This window comes from Urocitellus parryii, chromosome 11 (assembly GCF_045843805.1).
Source record: "Urocitellus parryii isolate mUroPar1 chromosome 11, mUroPar1.hap1, whole genome shotgun sequence".
Lineage (NCBI taxonomy): Eukaryota > Metazoa > Chordata > Mammalia > Rodentia > Sciuridae > Urocitellus > Urocitellus parryii.
Window position 1 is genome coordinate 24,947,067 of NC_135541.1, and position 10,995 is coordinate 24,958,061.

Consider the following 10,995-nt stretch of genomic DNA (forward strand, 5'->3'; position numbering starts at 1 on the left):
AATATCCTGACCTTGGAAGCATTTCAGACAAATTCAGCTCATCTAAGATAGTTTAGTTTGTCTCAGTTCCCCCAAAACAATTGCCATTAGAGACAGGATTAAAAAGGCACCTTAGGAGGTCCTTCCAGTGTCAAAGGAGTGAATTGATCAGAGGTTGAAGAGGGCTCCAAAGGTGGGAGGTGAAGTCAGTGCCTTAGTGCTGGTCTGTATATGTTTTGTGCCCAGCTGTTTTATAATCCACAAAAAGAGAAGAAATATTGCAGTGAATGAAGATTCCTCTTCATTTTAGCATTTCTTTTTCTACTGTAGTTGGTTTTTGAATGAGGATGACAATGGAAGAGATGAAGAATGAAACTGAGACCACTTCTATGGTTTCTATGCACCTCTATACAGTCATGTATCCTGTATTCAATGAGCTAGAAATAGTAAATTTTTCTGCAGCTCAGACACTGAGAGCTGCTTTCATTAAGGCTGAAAAAGAAAATCCAGGTCTCACACAAGATATCATTATGAAAATTTTAGAGAGAAAAAGTGTAGACGTTAATTTCACAGAGTCCCTTCTTCGAATGGCAGCTGACGATATAGAAGAGTATATGACTGAGCTACCAGAGTAGAATTCCAGGATCTAAATGAAAAGGCACGAGCACTTAAACAGATTCTCAGTAAGATCCCAGATGAGATCAATGACAGAGTGAGGTTTCTGCAGACAATCAAGGATATAGCAATAAAAGAACTTCTTAATACAGTGAATAATGTCTTCAAGAAATATCAATACCAAAACAGCAGGGCACTTGAACCAAAAAGAAAGAATTTGTAAAGTACTCCAAAAGTTTCAGCGATACTCTGAAAACATATTTTAAAGATGGCAAGGCAATAATTATGTTCATAAGTGCCAACCGACTAATTCATCAAACCAACTTGATACTTCAGACCTTCAAAACTGTGGCCTGAAAGTTGAATATGGTGAGAGATGTTCTTCTCAGTGGCAGTGTTAAACTGCCTTAATCTGTAAATTTTAAAGTTTGTATAAATTATCAGTCCCTCCTGAAGGGATCTAATCCAGGATGTTGAATGGGATTATTGCCATTTTACACCATATTTTTATAAAACGTAGTTTAATCATAATCTCACACTGAAGATTTTGCATCACTTTTCCTATTATCATTCTTTAAAGAATTATAAGCCAAAAGAATTTATGCCTCAATGTGTCATTATATAACATTCCTTAAAAGAATTGTAAATAGTGGTGTTTGTTTCTGACATTTTAACTTGAAAGTGATATGCTGCAAGATAATGTATTTAACAATATTTGGTGGCAAATATTCAATAAATAGTTTGCATCTGTCTTTTTTTTTTTTTTTAAAAAAAAGAAGGCACCTTAGTCTTTTATTGGCTAATAGAAAGGATGGCCTCTCTTTCCCATATCAAGTATGACTGCTCAGCCACTCCTTATTGGCTACATGCCAAGTTGGGCATGTAGTCCCTTAGGTGTACTATTCAGAGATCAACCTAATTTGTAGAAATTGTTCACTGAAGCCCAGGAATAAACTCCTGGCTATTTTCAGACAAAGATAGAGGTAGGAGTCTGTAAAAATGAGCTAGGAAGGAGCTTAAAATACTTCACATTCCAGAAACACCCTCCTTTCCCCCCAGGAGATGGCTTTATTCCCAATCATTTCTCAGCAGAGTTGACTCAAAAGGAGCAGAAACTTGGAGCCAGGCAACTGGTACTAGCTGTGTGGGCTTAGACAAATGGTTTAAATATCTGAGCTTCAGTTTGGTTATCTGTGAAATGGGGCTGACACCATTCGATCACTAGTTATTTTAAGGATTAAGATATGCAAACAACTGGCATCAGTGCCTGTCCCCAAGGGTCTCCGCCATTTTATTGAATGCCCATGAATTCTGTGGAGGTCTAGTAAAGGGAGAAAAGTCTTACAAATTAGTAGTCTCTTGATAAAAGGCCTTGAGCTGGGATATAACTCAGTGGTAAATGCTCACTTTGAATGTGCAAAATGCAAAGCCCTGAATTCAATCCCCATTTAAAAAAAAAAAAAAAAAAAAGGAAGATAAATGGCCTTAAAAAAGGAGGATAGGGCTGGGAGTGTAATTCAGTGGTAGCATGCTCTGGGTTCAATCTCTAGCACTGAAAATAATAATAATAATAATAATAATAACAAATTGGGAGTTTTAAGAAAAGTTTTCCACTATTCCAAGTCTATTTTTATAAAACATCCCCTTCAATTCTCAGTTTGTGAGTAGGGGTAGTGTGGGGTCAAGTGGAAAGTTGACCTGATAAGAGACTGAGCAGCTTGGGATCCAGATTTGACTATGATACTTGAAGCAGAAAACTCCCTGAGTATGAGAGTTCCATATGGCAGATATTGCTTACTTACCAGGTTGTGGTGAGGGGTACCTTATAAATATGAGGAATGAGAGTAGCTTCTTGACCCTAGGAGTTAAGGTAAGCAATACCAACCTGAGCCCCAGCTATAAGGTGGGATTAGTAGAGGCCAAGAGGCCTCTCATCTTAATGCTGGTGACCTTTCCAAACAGAAAATTTTTTGTTTTGTTTTGTTTTGATTTTCAGTCCCAGAGGGGGCCTCTTTGGAGCAAAACTATCCAAACCCTGCAACAACTGCTACATAGTAGCTGGTCATAGAACATTTGCTCTACTTCATCCCAATAGGTGGCAGGCGCAATGACCCCAAAGACAGTTCCAGCAAGTAGTTTAAAGTGATAGAATTCCATGTTTACTTCCTCCATACACCCTATGCTGACCAAGCAAGCTGATAATTATTATGTAGTGGTTGAGACCTCTGGCTCTGGAGATAGGCAGAGCTGCATTTAAACCCCAACATGCTCACTTAGTATAACTGTGTGACCTTGGTTAGTTTTGTTTACTCCCAGGACCTCAGTTTGCTCATCTTTAGTCCTGGCAACTCTTGGTGGGGCTTAATGTGAAAGAGTGAGCAGAATACTTAGACATAGGCAGTGCCCCATAAGGAAAAGTCAGTGATCATTTCTCCCATGTAGAATTCACAGCAAGTTTATGAAAATATGGGCAAGAAAGAAAGCCTTCATTTTCCTGTCATTCATAGAGGAAGAAAAAAGTCATGTCGCAATGAAAATTCTCAGAGTTACTGAAAAGATCTCATCAAAAGTTCATCACACCTCTAAACAAAAATAGTCCCATCCAAGCATCTTGGAAGGTTGAGGCAGGAGAATTACAAATTTGAGGCTAGCTTGGGCAATTTAGGGAGATCCTGTCTCAAAATAAAAGGGACCTGAGCTAGCCAGGTGCAGAGGCGCATGCCTGTAATCAGAGCAGATTGGGAGGCTGAAGCAGGAGTATGGCAAGTTTAAAGCCAACCTCAGCAACTTAGCAAGGCCCTCAGCAACTTAATGAGAACCTGTTTCAAAATAAAAAAAATAAAAAAAGCTGAGGATGTAGCTCAGTGGTTAAGTGTCCCACCCCTGAGTTCAATCCCCAGTACCAAAAAAAAAAAAAAAAGGGCCTCAGGGGTGGGGTTGTGGCTCAGTGGTACAACACTGGCCTAGCACCACATATAAATAGATAAATAAAATAAAGGTCCATCAACAACAAAAAATATATATATATTAAAAAGGCGGGGGCTAAGTAAGATATATCTCAATGGTAAAGCACAGCCTATCATATGCAAGGGCCTGTGTTCAATCCCCCATACTGGAAAAAAGTAAAAACATAAAGAATATAAGGCTTTATAGTTCAGAAAACAGTTGGAAGTCTACTTCATTTGAAATCTACAACCACTATGTGAAAATAGCATTTATTCCCATTTCAAAGATAAAGAAACTAAGCATTCAGAAAGGCGAAGCTAAGAGGCCACAGCAGTGTGGTGCTGGGATTTCAAGCCTACTTTACAAATTCAGCACTCTTTACAATTCACAAGAGAATTTTGTTTTCACCAAGTACTGAGCCTACATTGTTTAGACATGTCTGAAATGGCATTTTAGGAACCCAGAGTGGAATGACCAGGTTAGCAACATGATTGGAGAAATGCAGCCATCTGGATCACTTGTGGCTACCCTGAAATAGCTTTTCTTGATTCAGGAGGACTGGCATTGCATAAGCTGCCACAACTCTGACATATTTGAGAAATCTTTTATTAGAAGATGTCCCAGAAGGCAACAGTTTAAAATCAGGCAATCAGTAATCACAACTAAATACAAAATTGCAGGTAAACTTGCCTTTCAAAATAAAATCAGACCCTTGCAACAGAATTGCCCAGGAGGGTTTTTTTCCTTGTACAAAAACAGTTAACACCACTTTGCAAAATGCATACAAAAATACAGTATAAAAAAAAAAAAAGACTCACCCCAGCATAATACCCAGCAGCAGCTTATAAAACACAAGCCATCAAGGTGAGACATTAGTAACCTACTCCCCTCCCCACCTGTCCTCCTAAGACAATTCCAGAAGTCAGCTGGCTCCTGAAAATCCTGCTCCAGAAGGTAGAGTGGCTAGTTCCAAAACTTCCATGGGATTCTGAGGCCAGGAAGCAAACTCAGAAAGAAACCATTGTGGACAGTGGATTTGGAAATAGCAGCTGGTTTTACAGAGCCTCAAACTGTGCTTTCCTTCCCCCCTCCCCAATTCCAAACCCAGAGCCAGAAGGCACCTGCTGTCCTGGGCAGCAGAGAGGCTGATCCTTCTTCCAGGACAGGCTTAGGGGTTCCTGTGCTTGCCCACATGACATTTGCTGGGTTGGGTGACTTTCCCAGATTGGAGGCTGTACCTGGATTCCACTTAGAGCTAGAGAGTCCAGCTGGGGCAAAATCCATTATGGTTGGTTAAACAGAGCTCCTGCAGGAGCTTTTAAGACCCACCAAGAAATAAGTCCACCTTCTGGAGCACTGGATGAGTCCTAATGGCTCTCAGAACCTCAGTAAGGCCCAGATTCTGGGAAAAGGATCTGACTCATGTCAGACTATCAGGGAACCAGGTTGGTGGTTATAGAGCCAGCAAGCTCCTTGGAGTTGCATGAGAAGGACAGGTTTGCACAGTTCCAGTAGAACTTCAAACGGAGTCAAGGATTGAGATGAGAGGCAGGTAGGTAGAAAGAGGAAGAGTTACAGAGTGCTTCCTTCTGAGGTGCCTTATATCTGCCTTGAGAAAAGATCCCATGATGGGCCTCATATGCCCCTTGTAAAACACCTGGGCAGGGAACAAGTTCATGAGCCAGGACTCCAAGCCTTTCCCAGGCCCCAAGCCAGGATCCATTTTCCTGTTTCTTGGAGGAAATATTTCTGACCTGTGGGAAAGGGCACTGTAGAGCCTATTGCATAACAAAGGCAGAATGAGTCAAAAAAGTCCTTTAAGTAAGGACAGAAAGGTCCCTCCTTCAGAGAGGGCCCAAAGGGCTCTAAGACAAAGAATCTGAGGCCAAGCTCTTTAAATGTTCTCAAGATCGCAGCATTCAGAGTGGGTAGAGAGGTGTCGCCTAACATAATATATACTAAAGATTTGCACTCCTTAGGTACTGTAAAGTGTCTGACAGTGAGGTAATGGTCCATGTTGTTCAAGTCTGTGAGCTTGCCTTCACCCAAGACAGCTCCTGTGTCTCCTGGAAAAAGGAGCCTCAGGGAGAGCATCCAGGCCCAGCTGTCCTTGCATCACCCCCAGAGACACCAGCGGGAGCATCCTTTCCTAGCCTAAAGCTCCTGCAGAGTGTGAGATTTCATGCAGGCTGGACCCCCCCACCCCCAACATCCACCACCTGTTGCATAGCATCTGTCAGCCTTTTCTTCAGAGCTACTGAGCTAGGCAGACCCCAAGGCTCCTCAGTCAGCTGCCTGCTGAGAAGCCAAAGGCGCCAGAGAGGACACAGCACTCCCATGAGTCAGGAAAGAGGGAGAGCTGTTTCAAAGTTTCCAAGAATGCAAGCCCTTATTGTGTGTGCACTGGCTGCAATGCATTCTGGGATCTACTGTTCAGACTGTCCCACCGTAACCAAAATGTGCAAATTACTAAAGGGGAAAGGGAGGTTAAAAAATACTCTGTCTTTGTAAGACAGAAGAGTCAGGCTTTTTGGTCAGTTAGTAGCCACTGAGGTACGCAATTCTTTTCTGCAGTTGCTGCTGCCGGCACCGGAGCTGCCTTTTCTCTGTAGCCATCCTCTTCTCAGCGCCCACCAGGGCTTGCAAGTATTCCAAGGCCTTGCTCAGGATCACTACTTTGGGGGCCTTAGAGCAGCTGGCCAGGGTGGGTACCTGGTCCCTCAGGGCTAAGAACCGAGAGCGGAGGTCATTCCGTCTTTTGCGCTCCAAGAAATTATGGTTCTTCCTCTTGGTCACATCCTCAGTATCAGAACTGACAGGTTTGGGATGGCAGGACTGGGGAGTCTCACTTTCCAAGGGTGGGGGGCTCACAATCTCTTCATCCTCCTCATCCTCCTTCTCTTCAGGGGCTTCTCTCTCCAGAGTTTCTTCTTGGGGACCCCTCTCTGGAACCTCTTCTTGGGAGCAACTTTCTGGAGGAAAACGGGCAGCATAGTTGTGCTGTTGCTGATGGATGGAGATGTGGAAGTGTTTCATGCAGGGATCCAAAGGATCTGCTCTCACCGTGATGGTGACTGGCTTCCGTATACCCAGAGACTGTCTCTTCTCCACTGTCACAACATCAATTTCTTCACTCTCTGTCCAAGAGGAGAGATCAAGAAAAGAAATACATCCCATGAGAAACATACGTAGCTCCTACAGCTTTAGCTCTCTATGCTGGGACTTAGGAATGATAGATGACATTTTCCCAATTTAGATATCCAGAAATTGAAGTGAGGAGAAAGACAGCTGATTCATGGGGGTAAGGGCAGAGTGAAGGAAAGGAGGGGAAATAAGCAAGAAGAAAAATATTCTCCAATTTCCTTTTGCAAAGCAAGGCTTAGATAAGAACAAAAGGCAGACCCAAGCCAAAAGCCCCCAGTCTGTAAAGGCTCTCCCCTCCCCCACTGAGGGGATAGAGAGAAAGAGCTACCGGCCTGGGACAAAGTTTAGCTATAAAGATCTTCCCCAGTCGGGCTCTTTCATGCCCCATCAGAATTGTAAATGAGGGGTCTGTGGGCAGAGCTGCCCTTTGTTCCTGCCCAGCACAGCCTGCACTTGGGAATTGTTACTTTTCACAAGTTATAAATCCTATTATTCCCCCACCTCTCTATTCTGCCATCTTTTCAGTTGAAGATTCAGAGAGGGAGAGCAACAACTATCCCTCCTCACCCACAGAGGGGAGGGAAAGGTTTTCCCTTAGGACTATTTTGCTCCTGGGTTCAATGGGTTTCTAAGTCATCCATCATTAATAGGTCCCCTACCCCACCCCCTTTTCTGGTCCAGAAGAGAGTTGGAATCATAATCACAGGTCGGGAAAAGCTGCAGGAACTTCACAAAGGTAGCGACCATTTCCAAGCAACCTGCATCAGAGGGAGAGAATGAGCAGCAGCAGAATGACCCAGATACCCTGACAAAATACCAGGTATCTGGAGACACCTAATGTATCCTTATCCTTCCCTGGCTAGAAGGTCTGTTAGATTAACCCAACCAAGGGAGAGACAATTGGGGGGAAACCCTTCTGCTCTCCACATTTTGCAGACCCCACACAGAAGGCCACCTTAATGCATTCCCATCCGACAACAGAAGAGCTCCGTTCTCAGCCTCTTTTGCATATCAGGAAGCTTGAGCCCCTTTGTCAGGAAGGCTTCCATTGTGTGGACAATCGCATTATTTCTCCATTAATAAAACCTGACCATTCAGCCTTCCTGGCCCCAAAGCCTGTGATTGGCTGGCTAGGCTGTGTTTGGAATGCTGTTTTACCCAGCCCCTAACTCCTATTGGCTGAGCTCTGCCGTCAATCACACTCCCCGCCCCCCCCATTGTTTGCAATCTGTTGCATTTTGTTCTAGGCCATGTGGCCTGAGAGTGAACCAGGAGCCCACAAACAGGTTCGGGTTAAAGGGCAGGTCAGAAAATGATTTAGGAGGTTTCCCTACATCCCAAACCTTCAATTTCAAACCTCATGGCTGGGATGCCTCTATCTAAAAAAGAAAAAAAAATGTAATACACAATCCTCTTTTTCAGAGAGCAGCATCTATTCTACCCAGTAAAAGCCCTCAGTAGGACAATCAAGTACAAGTACAACCCCCTCATTGCAAAAAGAGAAACTGAGGTCTGGATCACGAAGTTCACATATCACCTTTGTAATGTTCTGGATCTCAAAATTAGCCCTCTAAAACAATGCTCTTTCCACTTTACCACTCCACCAGTCTTTGTAGAGATACATCTTTATTGATCTCAAGATTCTCATTCCAGACATTAAATAAACACAACCTCTTGGGTGTAACAAGAAAGCAGGTTAAAAATGACCTTAATGCAGGTTAAAAATGACCTTTTTTTTGGGGGGGTGACTTTTAATTTTTCTTGTTATCTTCATTTTCTTCCTTAAGGGTATGACAATTTCCATGCCCTCTTCCCTAATTCCCTCTCAAATGTTCACATAAAAGTTATTCTTAAAAGCTACAGTGAGTTTTCTCTGTCCTGATTTATGTAGGTATGCAGGCTAGCCTCAATCTACACCCTACAAAAGCGTCTTTCCACTATTTCTCATAGATACAAGTGTCTAAGAGGTTGGGATAAGAATCTGGTGGCATAGGATGCTCCGGTCTGCCCTCATCAAAGTTTGCACTTGCATCAAGGATGGGGGAGGAATGAGTGGAGCTTTAGGGCCATGATCCCAGTACAAAGCCCAGAGGGTTGGCACAAAGTAGGACCAGTGAACATTTACTGAATGCAAGAGAGTAGTTGAAGCCCACAGATACACTGAAAAGGAACTAGAATACCTTTCTATCTTAGACCAAAGCATCAGGCACAGTGTAGACCTTCTCAGATAAGTGATCATCTAATCATCAAGGAAGTGGTGCCTGACTGGGATGGAGGGTTAGGAAAAGAAGTTGGCTGGATGGCAGGAAGCTGGGCCTCATTTCTAGTAATTTCCTATCTCCCAGCCTCATTTTTTCCATCCCTTAACAGGGAACCTTCATTTCTCCCCTGTCTCACGGGGTGATGATGAAAATGCACAAGTGGTAAGGAGTGGGAGGTGCAGGGGGAGGGCATTATTGGCATTTTAACGTAAAGCAGGCAGGAGATCTAGGTTTTTAACAGAATGAAGGCTTTGCTTTGTACAAAAAACTCCTCAGTTTCTTCTCTCCCAAGGGGAGTGTGAGTTTCCCAAGAATATCGGGGGAAACAAACAAACAAAAAAAAAGCGTCAAGCTTGGAGTGACTCTAAAAGGACCCCTTCCAACCTCCCAAGGACAGAAATCCCCTACAGTCCAACCCGAGTATTGTCCTCTCTAAGCGCCAACCCTCACCATGTCACCCCTTGTCCCCCGGGGCTCCAATCATCATCGGAGGGACGCTGGCTCCCTCCCCACTTCTCCAAACTGTTTACCAACACACCCACGTGCCAGACAGACACTGCTAGGGGCTATACAGGGAGCTTCAGGCAGAAAAGGGGGAGGCCACGGAGAAGGATTGAGAAAAGCCAGTGCCTGACCTTAGTGGTAGAGCTTTGGTCACCTATGGGGCGCCCCCCTCTTAGATGGCCCCGGGCGGTCCTTACCCGAGTCGCTTGGGCTCTCGGACCCAGAGCAGGCCTGAGTCTTGGGTTCGCCCAGCTGACAGGGGGTGGCGGGCGCCGGGTTGCCGGCTTCAAGGCTGGGAGTGCAGTCCGGGGTGGCGGGCGCCTTGGGTGGGTTCCCCCGGGGCGCGCCGGGGGTGAGCCGGTCGCTCACCGCTCTCTCCAGCCTTTCCCGGGCAGAGAAGCCGCTCCACATGCAGTCACGGCGGATGATGGAAGCGTAGTTCCTTCCCCAAGCTTTAGAGTGACCCCGAGATTCCGCCTCGTCCCCAGCGCCCCCTCCGGGCCACGGATCCGGGGGGCCAATCCCAGGGGCTGGGTCGCCGTCGCCGGGACCAGAGCCCCAGGGCGGCGACGTGGGGGGCGACGGCACCAGCTCGAATTTCTTCCAGATGTCCTCGCTGGGAGCCGTGGAGCGGTAGAAATCCTCCCCGCAGTCATAGTCGTAGAAATAGTGCTGGTACGAGTCGAAGTCCATGTCCGCTCCCTGTGGGAGGGAAGGGGGGGGCGTGCTGACTGAGGTGCCGGCGGAGGAAAGAGGCAACCCGGGTCCCTCCGCACAAGCTGCGGGGCTTTCGTCCTTTCCCAACCCACCGAATTACAGCCCGCCCGCGCCCTGCCCTTGCGTCCCGGGAAGCCTGGCCCTGGGTCGGAGTACCAAGAGAAGACGATCACAACGCCGCGGACCAGGCTACAGGGAGCGAGTTCAAAGCAAACTTTGCCAGCGCCGCCCGGAGCGCAGCTCCCAGGGCCCGGCCAGGTCGGGCGGGGGCGCGCTGTGTCCAGAAGACAGTCTGCAGCCTGCCTGTTCCCCCAGGATCCGCGCCCGTGCCGGGGCCACCCGCAGCCTCACCTCGCTCCCGCCGCCCGCCACCTGGAGCGGACCGGCTCCCCGCCGGCTCGGGGCAGCCCGGCAGCCCGCACACACACACATGCGCGCCACCGAGCGCGCGGCCCGCACTCACGAGCGCGCCCCGCGCGCGCGTTCCCCGCCTCGCCTGCGCACGGCGGCTCGGACGCTCCCGGGATCGGCGCGGGAGCGCGAGCTGCAGGCGCATTGTTTCCCGGCTGCCTTATATCTCGTCGCGCGCTCCGGGCTCCGGGACTGGGAGGTGGGTCCTAAGGGACAAGCTCCGCCCCCGATCCGCCCCTCTCCCGCCAGTCGACAGGTGGGGACATCCCCACCTCCTGGTTGCACTCCCTGGCTCTATTCTACGCCTTGTAGCCTCCAAATAAATTGCACGCTGGGGAGAGCAGAGCTGGAGGCGAGGTGATGCAGCCCCGGGGTCGCCTGGTAGAGCAGCGAATCCTTAGACGCTCACGGATCCCGG

General features: G+C 46.9%; 1 protein-coding gene and 1 pseudogene across 1 annotated transcript; one reads left to right on the forward strand and one right to left on the reverse strand.

The window, feature by feature from the left end:
• Positions 1-320: 320 nt before the first annotated feature.
• LOC113186111 (programmed cell death protein 10 pseudogene) lies at positions 321-951 on the forward strand (annotated as a pseudogene).
• A 5,117-nt stretch (positions 952-6,068) lies between these two features.
• On the reverse strand, positions 6,069-10,598 carry Mycl (MYCL proto-oncogene, bHLH transcription factor). The gene is made up of 3 exons (XM_026393465.2): positions 10,518-10,598; positions 9,647-10,151; positions 6,069-6,677 (listed from the first exon to the last, which is right to left on the reverse strand). The coding sequence occupies exons 1-3, from the start codon at positions 10,596-10,598 to the stop codon at positions 6,079-6,081; spliced, it is 1,185 nt and encodes a 394-aa protein (XP_026249250.1). The 3' UTR covers positions 6,069-6,078.
• Between the last annotated feature and the right edge of the window lie 397 nt (positions 10,599-10,995).